This window comes from Coffea eugenioides, chromosome 5 (genome assembly GCF_003713205.1).
Source record: "Coffea eugenioides isolate CCC68of chromosome 5, Ceug_1.0, whole genome shotgun sequence".
NCBI lineage: Eukaryota > Viridiplantae > Streptophyta > Magnoliopsida > Gentianales > Rubiaceae > Coffea > Coffea eugenioides.
The window spans coordinates 37,336,938-37,357,143 of record NC_040039.1 but is presented as its reverse complement, the minus strand read 5'-3'; the positions used below and the strand labels follow the sequence as shown (position 1 = coordinate 37,357,143).

General features: G+C 33.8%; 3 protein-coding genes across 3 annotated transcripts; 2 read left to right on the top strand and 1 right to left on the bottom strand.

Moving 5' to 3' along the window:
* Positions 1 to 509: 509 nt before the first annotated feature.
* Positions 510 to 7,273, top strand: LOC113770086 (cellulose synthase-like protein H1). Its single transcript, XM_027314443.1, has 9 exons — positions 510 to 819; positions 924 to 1,248; positions 1,512 to 1,637; positions 2,071 to 2,187; positions 2,296 to 2,508; positions 2,973 to 3,084; positions 3,741 to 3,928; positions 5,473 to 5,823; positions 6,679 to 7,273. Exons 1-9 carry the CDS (start codon positions 563 to 565, stop codon positions 7,219 to 7,221), a joined length of 2,232 nt encoding a protein of 743 aa, XP_027170244.1. The 5' UTR covers positions 510 to 562; the 3' UTR covers positions 7,222 to 7,273.
* Positions 7,274 to 8,131: 858 nt separating this feature from the next.
* Positions 8,132 to 10,597, bottom strand: LOC113770088 (aspartate--tRNA ligase, chloroplastic/mitochondrial-like). The gene is made up of 3 exons (XM_027314445.1): positions 9,729 to 10,597; positions 9,207 to 9,323; positions 8,132 to 8,704 (listed from the first exon to the last, which is right to left on the bottom strand). Exons 1-3 carry the CDS (start codon positions 9,872 to 9,874, stop codon positions 8,683 to 8,685), a joined length of 285 nt encoding a protein of 94 aa, XP_027170246.1. The 5' UTR covers positions 9,875 to 10,597; the 3' UTR covers positions 8,132 to 8,682.
* A 1,016-nt stretch (positions 10,598 to 11,613) lies between these two features.
* LOC113770087 (cellulose synthase-like protein H2) lies at positions 11,614 to 13,142 on the top strand. The gene is made up of 2 exons (XM_027314444.1): positions 11,614 to 11,678; positions 12,568 to 13,142. Exon 2 carries the CDS (start codon positions 12,685 to 12,687, stop codon positions 13,108 to 13,110), a length of 426 nt encoding a protein of 141 aa, XP_027170245.1. The 5' UTR covers positions 11,614 to 11,678; positions 12,568 to 12,684; the 3' UTR covers positions 13,111 to 13,142.
* Positions 13,143 to 20,206: the final 7,064 nt, after the last annotated feature.

Genomic DNA, 20,206 nt, shown 5'->3' with positions numbered 1-20,206 from the left:
GTAGGATCAATGTGAATAGAGATTATCCAATCAATATTACAACACACATATGCTGAGTACAACGTCTCGCGTGTTGTGGGAAAATGTTAAACTAGCTATCAAGACCAGGATTTGGACATGAAGGTGTTCATTAGGCAAAACACCCGTCAGTCGGGGCTAATGACTGACGTCTTATACTTGACTAGTATACCGTATTTGTACAATATAATGCTTAAGCTGTAATGTAACTCTAACAAATACTTCAAAATGGAAATTGACATCGTTAGTGTGTTATATCATGATTTCTCTTCCATTTGAGCACACCTCAAACTAATTCATCTCAATAAAATTACATTCACGTCAAAAACCTCAAATATTATTTTGAATCCTTACGAATTGAGCTATCTAGCTAACTTTAGCGGTTCACGGGTTGCTTCTTTGGAAAAAAGTTAGCAAATGCTAGCGTGAAAAACAACTATAAATAATATATGGCCTATCAAACACAACTAAAGCGTAGTGGTGAAAACAAACTCCATCACCATCTGCTAAGGCCATCTTAGAAGTCTCCGCCATTATCCTTGCAATGTCCAAAACAGAAGCTCTTCCTCTCTATGAACGAAAACATCTAAAAAAGATCATTCCAAGATTAATTGAACTTACAATTCTTTTTCTTTGCTTTTCCCTTCTTGGCTATCGCCTTCTCCATCTGAAAAACCATGGATTCATATGGCTCGTAGCTCTTTTGTGTGAATCATGGTTCACTTTTATTTGGATTCTTGTCGTCAACATCAAATGGAACCCTATTGCCATCAAAACCTACCCCGAACGCCTTCTGCAACGGTGCCTAGCTAAGCCCTTAAATACATATTTGCATAGTATTTCTTGATTTGTGATTCGTTTTCTTTTACTTATGTGTTTTTTCTATGTTTTTGGTGGGATAACAGGAATTTGGAGCTGCCCCCGTTGGACATGTTTGTAACAACAGCAGATCCTGTTTTGGAGCCGCCGATTATTACTGTTAACACAGTAATATCACTCTTATCTATGGATTATCCAGCCAACAAATTAGCATGTTATTTGTCTGATGATGCAGCTTCGCCTCTTACTTACTTTTGTCTTGTGGAAGCATCCGAGTTTGCTAAGCTTTGGATTCCATTTTGTAAGAAGTATAATGTTCCTGTTAGAGCTCCTTTTCGGTATTTCTCCGACCAGAGTTTGTTCACCGGAAATAGTTCATCAGAATTCCAAGAAGATTGGAACATAATGAAGGTAATTTTAAGTTGGTATCCTTTTTTAATTAGATTGTGTAAAATGGTTAGTCATTCTAGACCATTGCTCCTAGATAAGTTCAGGAAAAAAAAAAACTTCAGGAAAATTAGCTGGTCCTTCTTGGCTTTTGAAAATGGCAGTTAAGAACTTGAAGTCAAGTCACAAAATGTCCCCATTTCTTTCTTTCTCACAAAATGTCCCCAAGGGTTGATATTGATGAATCATAAACATTGGGGAGTAAAGACAACGTACTTCTCCTGTAGGGCGAATACACACGGCTCTGCCAAAAGATAGAGGAAGCTGCTCAGAAATCTGTGCCATGTGAACTTACCGGAGATTTTGCAGCTTTTGTCGACATTGACAGGAGAAGCCATCCAACCATCATCAAGGTTGATTTTCTATACATTATAATTGTTTGGACAGGCTATTATTTAAAATATCATTTAAAATAATTAATATAATATTTTTTATAATGTGATATATATGAGATAAAAAAATAATTAAAAATATAAATAAATAGATTGAAAAATATGTTTATGATGCAAGTAAAATCTTCCAGGCTGCCTAAACCCTTGCAAAAACAATTCACACGTGAATGTAAATTTCAAGCATATATTTGTAACTAAAGTTTGTGAATGGAAGTTAACCTGTGCCAAGTTGCCAAGTTAAATACCAATTTGGTATTCTATTTGAATGAAGAGGGACTTTGAGATTTACTGATTTAGTCTCTAAGGTTAGCTGTACCACCAGTGTCATTCTAGTATTTTGATTTTCTTAAAGTGTTACACCTGTGGAAACTTCATTCCAAAATATGCAATGTAGGTAATATCGGAGAACAAGGAAGGTCTTCCAGATGGGCTGCCTCCTATTGTCTACATCTCCAGAGAAAAGCGCCCAAATCATGCTCACCATTTCAAAGCAGGAGCAATGAATGTTCTGGTAAAACCAAAATTTTACTAGAGTAGTAATCAATTTTCTGTTTTATTTTATTTTTACCAAAATGAATGTGCATAAACATTGATAAATTACTTTGGAAATTTTCAATAGGCAAGAGTCTCCGGTGTGATGACAAATGCTCCTGTCATGCTGAATGTAGACTGTGACATGTTTGCCAATAATCCACAAGTTGTCCTGCATGCAATGTGTCTTCTTCTTGGTGTCAAGGATGAAACGGACTGCGGATTTGTGCAGTTTCCCCAACAGTTCTATGATGGATTGAAGGATGACCCTTTCGGAAACCAAATGGTTGTGATGATTAAAGTAAGTAAATCTCATCATTCCTTCCACCAGCAAAGTTTTAATACTTCTTCCTTTTGGTTTTTTTGAAATCATGCTCAAACATTTTTTCCCTCAAGTATTATGATGCTATAAATCTTCTCCAATGTTGAATTCTAGAAAATGAATTTGATAACAAATGAATAACTTATTTGTTATTATGAAGTTTTACTCCTACAAATGTCGTAGAAAATGAAAGTGAAAGCTAGCTCCCTACAAAAAATACATATACAGGGGTGAATTGTTAACAATATAAATTGCTGTAAGGCAGGTTAATTTGATTTAAGTGTAGATTTAGAATTACAAATGATCAGTGATGTTTTTTTTTTTTTGCAATGCTTTATTCTTCAAGAAAATATCAAGAAATGAGTTTGACAAATGCCCTTTGTAATTTACTTCACTTTGTCTGCCACATGCCATTTGAAAATTACTCCATTTTGTTTAATCAGTACTTGGGGAGAGGATTGGCCGGGCATCAAGGCCCCTTATACGGAGGGACAGGATGCTTTCATAGAAGAAAAGTCATATATGGCTCATCACCAGAGGACAAATCAGGCCATGGTATGAAAGCTATTAGCTGTCACCTTTGTTTTGTTTTCATGCACTAGGGTATCATCAATTGAAAGCTATTTCACGTTGGAAAGCATTTTTTGTTGATTATTTTGTACAATAAATACTCCTACATGTACAGAAAAATATCTATATACCTCTCAGGAGTGCTAAAGAAACATAGAAACAATAACAAAAAATTCATCTGAACATGTCTTAAGTGAGAAGGCCAAAGTTGGAAAAGGAATTGCTACTTCCTTCTTTCGTCTCAACCGAGGAGTAATATTTAATTTTGAGAATCACTTGAAAGGATTAGGGGATCACAAGTTAGGTTCCGTTTAATTCAAACCAGTTCACGTAATTTGTACAACTTATATATATATATATATATTTATACAAACTTGTATAATTTTAGTATAGATTTGAATTTGTCAATTTATACAAACAAGTTGACGATTACATCAAAACTATATGAATTTATTCCAAATATAATAAGAATTATACGAAACCAATTTGAATTGAATAGAATTTAACTTGTAAGCCCCATCCTCCCACTTGAAAATCCTTTGTTATCAGAAGCCAATATGACACGCAAAAAGTCACTTTGTCACTTTATCGAATATGACACACAAAGGACTTGTGACATTCTATTGCACTATTATTCTCAGGAAAGATGAACATTGGAGATTTAGAGAAAACTTTTGGAAAATCCACAAAATTCAACAAATTTGTGGCTCAGGCTTTATCTTCATCAAGCAGAACTGCAGAAAGTCCTGAATCTATCTCCAAATCCATTGATGAGGCATGCCAAGTTGCTAGCTGTGGTTATGAGTACGGTACTTCATGGGGCAAAGAGGTGAGAACATTTTACCTACAATTTGCACTTTCATCCTTTTCATTTGTTTTTACTCTATAAACAGAATATACAATTTGTAGTTCATCATTTTCACTCTATAAACGAAATATTAAGATGGTAAAACTCAATGGATTTTATTTTTATTTTTGACTTTTCATACACACATATGTCCATAACATGCACATTTATATTTTTTAGTTTTCCTTACATTTAGGAAGTTTTCTGGTTTAATTTTACCTTTCCAAAAAAATTAACCTTTGAGGCCCTACTTAATCCAAAGTTCATAAAGAAATGAAACAACAATATTGTTTATGTTTTTGAAATTTGGTGCATTAAGGATACAAGATAAGTGTGCACACGTGCAAGGAATATATATATATATATGAGTAAATTTTATATACACTGCGAATGTATATACTATCATGATTGGATGGATGACACATAAGCAAATTTTGAACTTCAAATTCAAATTTTGTGCATGTATTATAGATCTAATGGTGATAGTGTATACACTGACAGTGTATATAAGATTAATCCTATATATATACCCACCATTCAAACTCTAAAATTATCACCTAATCTTGAATTACAAACACTATTCCAAAAAAAAGTTATACTCTAGTGGCAAATAACTAGCTTTGTGTCATGGTACCGAATGGAAGAAACTTATTGTTATCTAGCGCTAGATGGAAGAACCTTATTGTTATTTGTGAGTTTGGTGAGCTTATCTTGGGTCTGCTTGGGACCTTGGTTTTTTGGGCTGGTTTTAATAAATAATAACTTTGTCTATAAGAACCTCTTAAAACACCCCAAATTTTTTTAATACACATTTAGAATATCTCAAAACACTTATAATTTTTTCTTTTTTTCATTTCTTCTCCTTCCTCCTTCCCCCCTCCCCTAAGCTCACAACCCTCCATTGGCACTTCCGCTAGCCGGCACCTCTGCCACCGCCACCTCTCCCCTCTCCAATTTTTTTCTTTCCTACCCTCTCCTCTTTCCTCCTTCCCTTTCTCCTCCCTCCCTCTCTCCTCGTCCTCTCCTCTCCCCCCTCTTCCTCATTCCCTTCTTCCCCTGTCTTCCCTTTTTTCTCCTCTCTTCACCCAACTTCCTTGCCCTCCTCCTCCCCCACTCTCGTGTTAGGGTGAGAAAGAGGGCAGGAGAAGGGGTGGCAAGGGAAGGTGGAAAGAAGGAGAATGGAGGAGAAGAGATGAGAGAAAAAGAGAGGGAGAAAGGGAAGAGGGAGGAGGAGGGGAAAAGAGACGGAGAAAGGTGGCAACTGGTGGTGGTGGCAATAAGGATAAGAGAGAAAGAAGAGCAGATCTGGTTTGGAGAGGGAGAAGAAAATACACAATTTTTCTTCAAAATTTTCTTCAAAGAGGAAAGAAAGGGAAAAAAAGAAAGAAAAAGAAAAAGAAAAATTTTAAATTTTTCCAAACCCTAAATACACAAAATTTTTCTTCAAATTTTATAATAAATTACAGTCAAATTTAATACACAAATCCCAAATGGATGAACTATTGTCCTCTTTTATATATTTTTAGGTTGGTTGGATATATGGATCTACAACAGAAGACGCACTTACTGGGCTTAATATCCATTGGAGAGGTTGGAGAACAATGTGGTTGACGACCAACCCAAAAGGCTTTCTTGGGAGTGCTCCATCATGTGGGCCTAATACACTGATCCAGCAAAAGAGATGGTCCACTGGACTTCTTGAAATACTATTCACTCCTAAAAGCCCATTCTTGGGAACTTTGCTTGGAAGGTTGGAGTTCAAGCAATGCTTGGACTATCACTATTTCCTTCTTTGGGGCCCAAGGTCGATCTTCGAAATATGTTATGCTGCTCTACCTGCTTATTGCATTTTGACCAACACAAATTTCCTACCGAAGGTAAAGGCAACTATTTATTGCAAAATATTTTTTCTATTTATTGCTTTTTGTCGTTCTCCCTTGTAAGGTTCAACTTTTGTGAACCGAAATATATCCTTTTTGTCATTCTCCTTTGGCAGTGTATACACTATCACGATTAGATGGATGACATACGAGTAAATTTTGAATTTTAAATTCAAATTTTGCACGTGTATCATATATTTAATGGTGATAATATATACACTGATAGTGATATAAGATTAATCCTTTATATATATATTTGTCTTTGTTTTCCCGAGATATGCACAAGGGTGGATGAAGAGTTCAATATCCATTATCTATGTACGTATACCTATTAGCAAATTGTAACTTTTTATAGCCAACATAAACACATTTCTTTTTAAGTTTTTAACGAGATATACTCGAAAGGACGGAAGGAAAGGGATAATAAAGCATGGATTTCTTAACTCTGATTTTGAAATGTGGAAATAAAGCCCCTCAAGTCTTTCATTTCTTTTATACTTAAGCCTTTCAACTATTTAGTTGTATTTGATTCCTAACTAATATATATGATAGAAAGAGCTATATGAAATGAGAATATGGTATGAAGTAGCATTTTTCTTGATAAAAGTTGTCTACTTCCATTTTTACCCATCAATTCATTAGCATGTGGTATGAACGTGACACTTTTATAGACATATATGGTTGAAAAGTGATCCGGGACAAATTTTTAAGCTTTCAATGTGTAGGGATCTTAATGCATCACTTTCGTATGAGGGACTAAAAATAGATGCTATGCAATTGTTAGGCCTATTTGTAATTTTTTATGGGGCTCAAATTCTTGATTAATAACATATTAATTTTTTGAACATGCAGGTGAACGAACCAGCTATACTAATACCAATTTCCATTTTTGTGATCTTTAACACGTATTGTGTATCAGAATACATTCAAACAAATCAATCAATAAAATCATGGTGGAATAACCATAGAATGGCTAGAATAATTGCCATGACTGCATGGTTATGTGGATTCCTTAGTGTCATATTCAAGATCCTGAGGTTGTCTGAGACAGTATTTGAAGTTACAAAGAAAGAACAAAGTTCAAGCATTGAAGATAGTGATGAGAAACCAGGAAGGTTCACATTTGATAATTCACCAGTTTTTGTGCCTGGCACAGTCATTTTGATGGTAAATTTGATTGCTTTGGGTATTGGATTCTCGAGTTTCATACAAAGGAGGGGAGGTCAAATAGAGTGGGGAATAGGAGAATTGGTATGTAGCATATGGGTGGTCTTATGTTTCTGGGCATTCTTGAAAGGGTTATTTGAGAAAGGAAAATATGGGATTCCATCATCCACAATTTACAAGTCTGCAGCTCTGGTATTTGTGTTTGTGCAGATTTACAAATCAAGTTGAGGAATATGAGACTTTTGTTGTTTTAAGGTTAACTGGTTAAGTATTGGTTTCATACTTGCATTTAATTTTTGAAATTCACATGTTCATCCAAGAAAGATTTCATCATTGACATTTTCTGGGAAAAGCACAATAAAAACTGTGCTATAATAACATAACACTTCATTTAAAAAATAAATGCGATGTATGATAATAAAATGCTTGAAAAACATGTTAAACATTTTTTCAAAACAGATCTTTTCATTTAGGGTGCGTTTGCTTCTATAGAATTAGAATTGAATTAGAATCGAAATTCTATAGAATTGGAATTCTATGAATTGGAATTCCAAATCGTTCCAATTCTTTCGTTTGGAAAATGCATAGAATTGATACGGAATTTATTTGGAATTCCAAATTCTTTGTTTGTATGAGAGAAGAATTCATTAGGAATTAGAATTGTTTTCAAGAAAATGCTTACATAAAATTTTTCTTTTTTTCTTTTTTCTATATAATAATTTCTTTTTTTCTTACATTTAGCTAATTTTTACTAAAGATTTAAAAGAAAAAACCAATTTGTGCCTTTAATAATTTATTTTTCTCACTCTCATATCAATTTCTTTGGTGAGCATTGCCTTTAGCATGTTTTGATCCATTATCCCTTTTTGTGAAGAAATATTTCCCCATCTCAGCCGTGGTATTTTCAACTGTGTTTTGATATATTATAATAAAGCAAAATTCTTTCTTATTTCTAATACTTATGCAAAATTCAAAAAAGAATTCATTAATCATAATAGCTATGCACAACTAAAACTCAAATTCCTCTATTAAGTACCAATGGCATGATAAAAATATGAGAGAGGAAAAGTTGAAGCAATTTTTCACTCATGTGACAATAACTACAAAATCAAGAAGCAATATTTCATGAAAAAAAAGGTAAGAAAACAATCAGTTACAAATAAATCCTACATATGTAACAAAAACACTTGATCAAATGCTTCAACTGTAAAAACCAAAAAGCTAAAAACTATCAGTTACAAATAAATCCTAACTCAAGAGGCCAACTGTATAAACCAATTTCTACTTCTCCCGTTTCCACCCCTACTCCAACTGCCTCGTCATGTTTCTGTCTCTGTTTTATGTTCTTCAGTAAATAAATAGAAACTTAAAAACAAAAAAAAAATTCCAGCCAAAACGCATATCTCCAAATACCCCTTTGTTTGTTCATATCAATTCTTCACTTAGGTAGCTGCGCATTGAGCCGTAAGGAGAGTTGATAGTCACGAATTGTATATGTTCAGGCATAACTCTGCAGATCAGAGGTCAAGAGAAAGTACTTCAATGAAGCAGCGGATACAACATTTCAATGCCCAGTTTTGGGACATTTCATTCCACTAGTATTGAAACGTGACACGCTGCCACTTGGTCCTGGACTCTCTTCTCTAAAATTTGAGTTCAGCATGGCTAGTTCATGAAGTTGCTACCTCTTTATATGGTCCTGAGACTCATCCTGCACGAAAAGAAAATAAGGAACATCAGTTGAAACCAGGTTAACTTGATTTCCATCAAGGGTTCACACCAGAATTTGTGATGACATTTACTGAGGCTATACACAAATTTTCAGCTAGATTTGACTATATGGTTCAGCGACTGAACTTCATGGTCAAATTCATCTTCTTATTCTATGGTTAATTGGACTTCGATGTCAAAAAAGAGGGGTGAAAAAAAAAAGAGTAACATCAATTATCTCATGTAGTTAACTTATGCAATTTTGAAGAAAATTATGTAGCATACCACAGGCTTTTGATTTAAATAATTGAACTCAAACCCACTCCATTCACAGCACCACAAATTAGTGAGAGGAAGCAGAAACAAAAGCAAACCTTCAATCATTAAGAAATGCACAACTTGACCAGAAAGGTTAAAATATCAATTATCAAGATAACTAACAGCAATCTGCAGAGATAAGCAAAACATAAGCCCATGGTCAAAAAATTTCAGAAAGTTTTCACCTCAAGCGAATTTCCTCCTTTACAGATTCTTTGGCATCATCTGTAGTAGTAACTACGAAAGGAAGCTTAGATCTCACAGTATTCAGAACAAAGACACGCTCAGTAGCCACCTGCAAACTTAAGCAATTGTACTAAAATCATCAAAAAGAATAATCATCCAGGAGCAAATCCAAGTTAAGGAAGTAATAAAACAGCGGTCATCAGTTAATAGAATTCGTCTTCCACAATCAACTACACATCATAATTCCACAACCAATTTTGCAGAAACTAAGTAAATTACGGAGCACTGAGATAAAAAACTCATCCATAAACATATGATTCTAACATCAGAAACTATTCATCATCTTGAATTGCAGAAAAGGTTTATCATGAGTTCATTGATCAAATTAAAGAGAAATCAAGAAACAGAGATACAAGGAACTGAAATCAAGTAAATTAACCCCATTAACCAAGTAACAAGGAATTAGTCAAATTAAAATAATACAAAAAATGAACTAATGGAGAAAAAGAAGAAATTCTTACCAGAGCTGAAAGGATATGATCAATCCTCTCTTTAATCTCGAAATCAGGGATTCAAGAAGAGGATTAGAGATGCAGCTGAGAGGTTTGACGTAATGATTGAGAAGATCATAGAGGAACATCAAGAGACAACGACGAAATGTCGGCATAACAATGATGCAGGTCAACAAATGAAGGATCTAGTTGATATATTGCTCGATATATCTGAAGACGAAAGCTCAGACATAAGACTGACAAGAGAGAACATCAAGGCTTTTATCCTGGTAAAACTCATGGCTGCCTCCTCTTGTTTACTTTTACCTTTTATTGTCACAGTTGATTTATGAAATGGAACTAGATTTCTGCAACAAGAATACTGTATCTACTACCATCAGGGTAGTCAATACATCAGACACAGGATGTTCATCAAAATAGTCAAAGGTCGAAAACTAGATGATTGTTCATTTGATCTGCTCAAGAAATATACGGTACACACAACAATTTTGCAATTAAAGTATACTAAATGCCCTGTTTTTGTGGCAAGTGGAGTGAGAGTGCTTAAATTTTCTGCATGCTCTAGTGACTTAGGAACTTTTTCTCGTTTCCTTGCTTCCATGTCCATATCAGTGGCATGATACAAATATTATTCATTTTCATACTAAAAATACAAAAAGTTTCCTTAACAAGTAAATTCCTCAATTTTTCCAACCCGCAATGATCCACAAGCAAAGAATATAGAAAAATAAAAAAACCCTTTTCCCATTTTTCATGCTAATTTCAAAAATACATGTAGATGAATATGCATCAACATCTAATAAAATATTTCACAACTACTTCACCAGCAATTGATTAATCATACAGAGGAGGCAGGGGAATAAACGTATATATTTTGAAAATTTTGTCAAATAAATTTGTTGCATATGACCTGCAGAGATTGAGCCCCGGAGATCCTGAACTGCCCTGTTGTTCAAGATGGCGTCCCAAACAGCTTTGTCGCAGGAGATCGAGGCCATCACGTTCTGCAATTTAAGTACGCACCCTTTAGAGACAGAACTGAAAGAAAAATTCATGTGAAAATGAAGTTAAAAAACTTTCAAACTATAAGCTGATGTCTTTTAACAATACATTCGATCCAGTACCATACATCCATTTTTCTGAGTAGAAGAGCAACAAGAAGGGCAGAAATGACTAAGTCATCAGCAGAATGAGATTTTAAAGAATTACAAGGTAAGTGCGTCAATAACAAGAAATTACCCTCAAATCGATAAGGCCAATAATGGAGAATCCATGTACAAGGGATGCCCACAACATGTCGTGCTGAGAAGGCCATCACCGGCGATCATCTTTAGCTACAGCTATTGGATACACTAGATTTGAGCCAATTTATAGAAAGAAACCCTATAATTTCGCTCTTAGCATGCGTAAATGAGAGTAGATGTTCATTGTGGGAAGAGGCAGAGGAAGAAGATGAGTAAGAGGAGAGACAAGATGTCAGCGATGGAAGTACAGGTGGAGGCAGAGGAGGAAGGATGGGAGGAGGCGGAGAAGGAAGATATGGAGGAGAAGGAGCTGCAAAAGAAGTGATAGTTGGTCTGTGACGAGAGAGAGAGAGAGAGAGAGGACTTTCATTTTCATTTTTTTCTTTGATTATACAGAGACCCGTTTTATTGATTTAATCCACTTAGGATCCGCGTACTAACCCGAATAGGAGGTGAAATTATGGAATTAGAATTGTGATTCTTAGATCTTACCAAAGAATTGAATTTGTGGAATTGATGGCCCATAGAATTCGAATTGAATTCTAATTCTCTGGCATTGACTGTCTCCAAACTGAAGATTTGGAATTGGGACCCCAATTCCAATTCTAAACCCCAATTCTATTTCCTTCTTTGGGGCCCAAGGTCGATCTTCGAAATATGTTATGCTGCTCTACCTGCATATTGCATTTTGACCAACACAAATTTCCTACCGAAGGTAAAGGCAACCCATGTTTGTTTTGCAAAATATTTTTTCTATTTATTGCTTTTTGTCGTTCTCCCTTGTAAGGTTCAACTTTTGTGAACCGAAATATCCTTTTTGTTGTCCTCCTTTGACAGTGTATACATTATCACGATTAGATGGATGATATATAAGTAAATTTTGAATTTCAAATTCAAATTTTGCACATGTATCATATATTTAATGGTGATAATATATACACTGATAGTGATATAAGATTAATCCTTTATATATATATATATATATATATATATATATATATATATATTTTGTCTTTGTTTTCCCGAGATATGCACAAGGGTGGATGAAGAGTTCAATATCCATTATCTATGTAAGTATACTTATTAGCAAATTGTAACTTTATATAGCCAACATAAACACATTTCTTTTTAAGCTTTTAACGAGATATACTCGAAAGGACGGAAGGAAAGGGATAATAAAGCATGGATTTCTTAACTCTGATTTTGAAATGTGGAAATAAAGCCCCTCAAGTCTTTCATTTCTTTTATACTTAAGCCTTTCAACTATTTAGTTGTATTTGATTCCTAACTAATATATATGATAGAAAGAGCTATGTGAAATGAGAATATGGTATGAAGTAGCATTTTTCTTGATAAAAGTTGTCTACTTCCATTTTTACTCATCAATTCATTAGCATGTGGTATGAACGTGACACTTTTATAGACAAATATGGTTGAAAAGTGATCCGGGACAAATTTTTAAGCTTTCAATGTGTAGGGATCTTAATGCATCACTTTCGTATGAGGGACTAAAAATAGATGCTATGCAATTGTTAGGCCTATTTGTAATTTTTTATGGGGCTCAAATTCTTGATTAATAACATATTAATTTTTTGAACATGCAGGTGAACGAACCAGCTATACTAATACCAATTTCCATTTTTGTGATCTTTAACACGTATTGTGTATCAGAATACATTCAAACAAATCAATCAATAAAATCATGGTGGAATAACCATAGAATGGCTAGAATAATTGCCATGACTGCATGGTTATGTGGATTCCTTAGTGTCATATTCAAGATCCTGAGGTTGTCTGAGACAGTATTTGAAGTTACAAAGAAGGAACAAAGTTCAAGCATTGAAGATAGTGATGAGAAACCAGGAAGGTTCACATTTGATAATTCACCAGTTTTTGTGCCTGGCACAGTCATTTTGATGGTAAATTTGATTGCTTTGGGTATTGGATTCTCGAGTTTCATACAAAGGAGGGGAGGTCAAATAGAGTGGGGAATAGGAGAATTGGTATGTAGCATATGGGTGGTCTTATGTTTCTGGGCATTCTTGAAAGGGTTATTTGAGAAAGGAAAATATGGGATTCCATCATCCACAGTTTACAAGTCTGCAGCTCTGGTATTTGTGTTTGTGCAGATTTACAGATCAAGTTGAGGAATATGAGACTTTTGTTGTTTTAAGGTTAACTGGTTAAGTATTGGTTTCATACTTGCATTTAATTTTTGAAATTCACATGTTCATCCAAGAAAGATTTCATCATTGACATTTTCTGGGAAAAGCACAATAAAACTGTGCTATAATAACATAACACTTCATTTAAAAAATGAATGCGATGTATGATAATAAAATGCTTGAAAAACATGTTAAACATTTTTTCAAAACAGATCTTTTCTAAAAATTTCTTTTTTTGTTTTAATCTTTTTTTCAGTAGGAGAAGATTGGGATTTAAGAGACAAGGAGGGATATCTATTTTGGAAAAAATGTTTAATACAGGGGAAAATTGATCAAGCTCAACTATTAGATAAAAACTTTCTTGACTAAATACATGACTCTAATGTTTAGTAGTGCATCAAAATGATTTTTGAAATTTAAATGGAAATAACTCAAGGCTCTGATGTTTATCATTTTGACCAATGTGATGGTCCCTAATTATTATTAACATATAGTCAAAAGAGGTTTCAGCCTCTTTCAACTTTCGCCATCCCTTGGATGCTCTCTTGCACGCGTCCCCTTTATTCCAAACATGTTTCTTTCTTAAAATCGCTATTTTGCTGGTGCACTTTAGTGCACCTTGGCCAGTTTTTTTTTTTTTTTTTGCTCTTTGGTAAATCAAACAGTGTCTTATTCCTCTTTCTTTCTCTTTCATTTAGACGTATTAGCTTCAATCATATTTCTCTTTCTCTCTCTCTCTTTTAGACGTAGCTCCAATTTAACATGTGTTTAGCTACTTGATGCTTCAGAACCTTCGGAGTGATCAAATCTCATTTCCAAGAATTAGTACTTTGAAGCTAAATCGATTTTTCCATATGGAAGATGTACTTGTATAGACTGCAAACTTCCACTCCATTGTATCCAAGACTAGCTTAACTAATAGAAATGGTAGTCACAGCTCCATTGATGGAAAAATTAGTTAGATGACTATGAAACATCTAGTTCAACTATTAAACAGCCCTTTATCCTTCTTTCTCCCTTGTAAGGCTTGATGTCTCCTCTTGAACTAGGGGTGAGATTCGATCGATTAATTGGTTAATTGAAATCGATCAAAATTGATTTTACCCTTCTAGACTTCAACCCGATATTAAAATTGAGTTCATTTTTACCAAATTGAACTTGAATTGAATTAAAATTGGTTTCTTTAATGGTTAACCATTTTTGTTCTTTTTCGTATTGGTATAAAACACAAAAAATCATACTTAATATCTAAAGAGTATATCTTGTGATTTATTAAGTTACTTTATATGAAACATAGAGTAATGGTTCATATACTCTAAATAATTATCATGTATCCATATGAATTGTATATTGCATGAATTATGTATACAAACTTATTATGTAATAAGTAATTAAATATTAGGCATTAATATTACTTAACATACTTCCAATACATACATACATGTGTGTGTGTATTTATATATATATATATATATATATGTATGTAAGTATGTATGCATTACAATGAACTACATGATGTTCTATTTTTTTTAATTATTAGAAGGGCATTAATATTGATAATTCACAATTTATGAGATAGTCAATAATTAACAACAAAATTTTCTATGTATTTATATATATATATATATAATAAGTTCTAAAGACTAACATAGGAACATAAATCTCAAGGCAGAAAAAAATAAGAATAATAATACACATGTATCACATATGCAAAATGGAAAAAAAATGAAATTGGTTTTGGTTAAAACTAATATTGAGCATGGGGAGGGGGGGGGAGTTATAGACACCTTTTCATACTTTGTATCCAGAGTACTTCATTTACTTTCCTCAACGGTCTTGGGTTCTAGAGGTATTTACCACACACTTCTAGAAAATTAGTTTTAACTGAAATCGATTAACTAAATTAAATATATTTTGACCAGAAATTCGGTTAACCAATTTCTTGCGCACCATACTAGCTTGAAGTGAAAAAAAAAAATAAAGATAAAACAAAACTTCCATTCCACCGCTTACCCATTTTGGACCATAGTTGATGCTATCCAGAGTTTAGTTTTTTTTGGTAAGTTAAAATTTATTCCCAAGCGTTAAAATGTACGTTACAATCAATACAATAAAACTGATTCACAAGGTGGAATCAGTCAAATAAACAAAGAGACATCAGCAAAGTGATCTACAAGGTGGCCTTAACTGTTTTTTGATTGTAATTTTGGCTAAATTTTGGTTATCCAGAGCTTTAGTGATAGAGACCCCATCAACTTTTGCAAGCAGCTTCACCAAAAACTGTACTTCCCCATGAAAATAAGCTGAAATTCTTTTGCTGCCCACACGCTGCACAAAACTATCAGTGCAATTTTTGTGTTCAAACATTATAACTACGGTGCAGGTTTCTTGAAAATCATATGTTATAAATTACTCCCTCCGTTCCTTATTAGATGTCCTAACCCATTGTTTCTTTTTATCTGTCATTTTATGATATCAAGAAAGCATTTATGAACTTTTTTTCAAATTTACCCTTGCTTACCCTTTTAACTTTCTTGAATTGGAACTCTAAATAATAAAATGCAGTATTTGTAGCATTAACAATAGAAGTAGTTGAAGAGATGAAGAATTAAATTGAAATGTGTCTATAAATTGGGATTGACCAACTCCATTACATAGTCATCTAAAGAAAATGGAGATCGATAAAGATATCAATGTTTCAAATTCTATAAAATTGTCCAACTCAAGTGTAGTGTTCAGTGGAGAAAAAAAGAAAGTTACTCTAAATTTTGACTTGAATGTACCTGCAGATCGTGGGTTCGACTTGAACAAATTTCCAGACGAAGGAGATGAAGCTTTTGCAGAAGAAGAATTTCAGCAAGTGGTTAGGATCATGTTAAAAATTTATCTTCCCAAATTCTATTAACTCAAGGCCAATAAGACATGTCTCCTTCAAAGTCCTTTCTTGTTCGGCTTTATTTTGCTTCATATGATGGCCTACTATTATTTTGCTTGATGTCATGGCTGTTTACACCATATAATAGGTAAAACTAAACTGGACAAGCAAAAAAAAAATTTACTGGCTTTTACTTGATGTCATGGCTGCTTATCACATGAATTGCAATTCCCACGGAAAAATACAAAAAACAAAGCATAGGGACACCGGAGAAGCATCAAATACGTGCTACTTTGAACCAAAACCCTAGAAAAAACAAAACAACATAGTTAGTCATTAATCATTACAAAATTAACTTGGCTATCAAAAACTTAAATAATCAAGAACTTCTTGCACTAATGTGGGATTACATTTCATCCGAGTAGGGAGTCGGCCACATCTTTCTAGCACTGCTTTCTTACTATGTGGGATCTTATATTTGTTGGAACCTTTTGCCTTCATGATTTCTATCATGCATGTCTGAAGTGTTAAGAATATTTTGTCAGATTCCACAGTGGAGAAAGCTTCAAATGACTTCACAACAGCATTAACAAGCTCATCAACTGTTGTACGTGCTTCCTTGTGTTGTAATGACTGAATTGCACGAAAGAACCCAAGATCTAAGACATTTAAATCCGGAGAATTTGCTGGTTGATACATCAAACGAATATCAAACCCATCTCTGTAGCTGCACGACAAAAATCAGCATCATCAATGCCAATGTGAGTTCTTGCATTATCTTGTTGAATAAATATTGGTTGCCTTAGATCATCTCTTGGCCACTTTGCTTTGATGGCAGGTAACACCTTTTCAATTAGAAACGATTTTATAACTTCTTTATTTATCGAAGTTATTGGTTTTGTTTCTAATGTGCCTGCAGATCTATTAACACTAGTTCTTTTGGCTGGCTCTTGAGTGATGAATGGGAAGATACCAATTTTTCCAGAGAAGATTTCAGTCCTTTGTGTATCAAATCTTGGACGACTTATAGCAGCTAAGAACATGACTTTTGGAATGAAATTTTTACTTTGACAAGTGCGTAATGGCTCTTCCTCATCTGGTAGCAAGTAATAGTTTTCAGACTTATTTGACATGTAGAACCATTTTTCATCGATATGAATAATGTTATGCATACCTATGAAAGTTGGATCATGTGGTATGCTGCAACTTTCCAGCATGGACAAACAAAATTGCAGTCGACATCTTTTGTTTTCTTCCTTCAAATATGGTTTTATGCCATTTGAGTGACGCCGTATAACTCCAATCTTTAGAAGTCTAAACAATGAGGTCTGATTTGTGTCTAAAGCGGAAGCTAAAGATCGAATAGATGTCCTCTTTGATAAGGGGGTCTCACGAAATCGAACCATGTCAATCTGAACTCTTTTTCGTCCACAATTTTTTGTCTTCCTATGACACACATCACCACTGTCGTTTGCTCGTTTCCAAATACGTTGAATAGTTCTCAGTGAAACTGAATAAGATGATGCCAATGTCAAGAGAGTACCTTTTTTTTTTAACACTTTGTTTCAACAAAGCACAATGTATGTTCTTCATTGGTCAAAGTTTTAAGTTTCCTTGTGCGACCACCACTTTGTGCTTCTACCACTTCTAAATTTGGATTGTCATCACTGACATTGTTATCTAGTTAAGAATAAAACAAAAATAAGAAGTTACTGGTACATATAGGTAAATAGGAGTCAATAATATGGAAAGAAATTGTAATACCAGCATTCAAATTTGGTTCCGCCAATTCTATCACTTCGAGATTTGCTTCTGTTTCATCTTCTGCACATGGCTCTTTGATCAAGTAAAAAAGGAATTGACTTGAGGATATCTCAGTTGTTGGAGGACTTTGATTAAGGTTGAAGTCAAGAACAAAACCTTCTTCAATAATGCAATTAAGATCTGGCAATTGATATTGCAATTCCTCTGTAGCAGCTTCTTGAGCCTCTTCACTATGAATGTTAGAATCTGCCCATGAATTATTTAAACCGATTTCAAGTACAGGCATCTGATATCTTTGCCTTGAACCCATGGATAAAGTAAGTTGTTTTGAATAGATTTAACGTCCAGCATACTTATAATGTCAAAGTCTTTTGTTTTTTGGTGGGAATTAATATTCAAATTTTGAGATCTATGAAAACAAATTTGGTGGGAACTATTCATATTTTCAGATTTAATCTATTGATTGAGAAATGTGACAGAGAGTAAATGACAGGTAGTATTAATTAGGTATAGTTGAAGAGAGATAAAGGGTAATTTTGAGAAGTAAAGTAAAACTTTTGTTGACTTTTAGAAAATAACCAACTTTCTTAATCTAAGAGAATTAGTTATTCAGGCCATCTAATAAGGAACGGAGGGAGTATAATGCAGTGCTTAAAGTTATTTGTTTTTTAGGGCTAGGTCGTTGCCAATCTTTGATTGTAATTCCCCTATATAATTTCTTCTCTACTAAGAAAGTATGGAAAAAATAAAGGTTACTTGGAAGTTTTTTTCAAGGAGGATAACGAGGGGACACCACTCCTTCCCTCCCAAGTTCTACAAATTTATTTCGTCCACTTATATTTAAAAAGTATTCAATAATATCCTTCATAACTAAAAGTGAAAGGACTGTAAATTTTTTTATTTATTTAGTACGTTATTAATTTAATTCACTAAGAGCAAAAGTAAAATAGGTTTAAATTTTAGTAAGAGAGGATTGGATAAGTTGGTTTTGCACATTATCCCCCTACTAATTAAATTTTAGCGAAATTTGGTAAATTCTTCTATAAAGTGTAAATTACCCAAAAGTATGTTCATATAGGACCATTATTTATAAAGTTATTACAGTTCATGTAATTTTTCTTGAGTTTGTTAGGGTTAGTGTTAGTGAAGTTTATTTATGGTGATTTTATAAAGGAAAAACTAAGTTGCAAGTTAAGGCTTTTGTGGCTAAAATTGCAATAAAATCAGAATTCACGGCCTAAAAATGGTAGGGAGAGAATCTAGGAAAGGGAAAATAAACAGACAAGAAGGATCAGGAAAGAAGAGGGAGGGTCATCCAACACTACCTTACTACAAAATCACCGGTGTTGGGCCACGCCAGGCAAGCAGTTAGCAACGAAGGAGATGATGACGATGATGGTGATGGCGATGAGGGTTAGAGTTTGTATCTTAGGATTTTCAAAGAAAGAAAATTAGGGTTTTCTATTTTGGGGAAGAGGAGACTAGTTTTGGAAATGGGTTGGGTCATTTTAGTCAATGGGTCGTGCTAGTCAAAGTCAAATGGGTCAGAGTAGCTGGGTTTTTCTTTTTGGGGCTGTCTAAGTGAAGTGGGCCAATTTTGGTTATTTGAATTTGTTACAATGAAGACAATACAAGTGGGGTTGAAAATAGTTGTTGGGCCTATTCAGTTTGCAAACAACTAATTGGTCTTATTTAACAAGCTAATCACTATTGTTTGGATTGCTGTTTTCCGTCGAAAAATTACGTCGTTTTCCGTAATCACATTTTCCTATTACCTTTTTCCCTCACATACATCAAATCGCTACAGTAATTTTTCCATGAAAAATCATGAAAAATGCAATCCAAACAGAACTAAGTTATTTTTTCTGGCATTTCTTTTTTCTTTTTGAGCTAAAGTTTCCCTTTTTTTTCTTGACTAAACAAACTTGATGATATTTACTTGAAGAAATTTCTAAAAAATAATTTGTTTGAACCTAAAAATAATTTAACCTCTAATCCAACTTTTGTAGTTCAAATTCTAATGCAAATTTCAGTTTAGCATTTAACCGGTAAGATTAAGTAATTTGGTCATTAACAGAAGATAAGCTCATAGCTAGACCGTTGTCACATATTTAGTTATTTTCTTAGGCTAGAAAAGCTCGTAAAGCTCATGGAACTGTATAAATTAGACACAAAAATTCTATACCGGAGAGAATTTCAAAATTGTTGATGCTTTTCTCCGCAAGTAAAACCTTCAAACTTGAACAGTGGGAACATGATTTGTAGCTTATGTCATTGAATTGAGTTTTCCAGAGCTGGGAACTATGTCTTTCATCTAAAAAATTGGCTCCTTCAGGGCACATTGTAAAAAAATGGACCTTTTTTTTTTGTGCAAGAGGGTATATTTTCTCTGTGAAAGTATTGTAATTTAAGGGATGGGTGATCATTCTGACACTATAA

Bases quoted from the DNA above. Each gene is read 5' to 3' on its own strand.
- LOC113770086 (XM_027314443.1), top strand. From the start codon at position 563: ATGTCCAAAACAGAAGCTCTTCCTCTCTATGAACGAAAACATCTAAAA. The intron at 1,249-1,511 runs GTAATTTTAAGT...CTTCTCCTGTAG, and splicing joins AAGATTGGAACATAATGAAG to GGCGAATACACACGGCTCTG. The intron at 2,509-2,972 runs GTAAGTAAATCT...TTGTTTAATCAG, and splicing joins AAATGGTTGTGATGATTAAA to TACTTGGGGAGAGGATTGGC.
- LOC113770087 (XM_027314444.1), top strand. From the start codon at position 12,685: ATGGCTAGAATAATTGCCATGACTGCATGGTTATGTGGATTCCTTAGT.
- LOC113770088 (XM_027314445.1), bottom strand. From the start codon at position 9,874: ATGCCGACATTTCGTCGTTGTCTCTTGATGTTCCTCTATGATCTTCTC. The intron at 9,324-9,728 runs GTAAGAATTTCT...CAATTGCTTAAG, and splicing joins ATCATATCCTTTCAGCTCTG to TTTGCAGGTGGCTACTGAGC. The intron at 8,705-9,206 runs GTGAAAACTTTC...CTTTTCGTGCAG, and splicing joins AAGGAGGAAATTCGCTTGAG to GATGAGTCTCAGGACCATAT.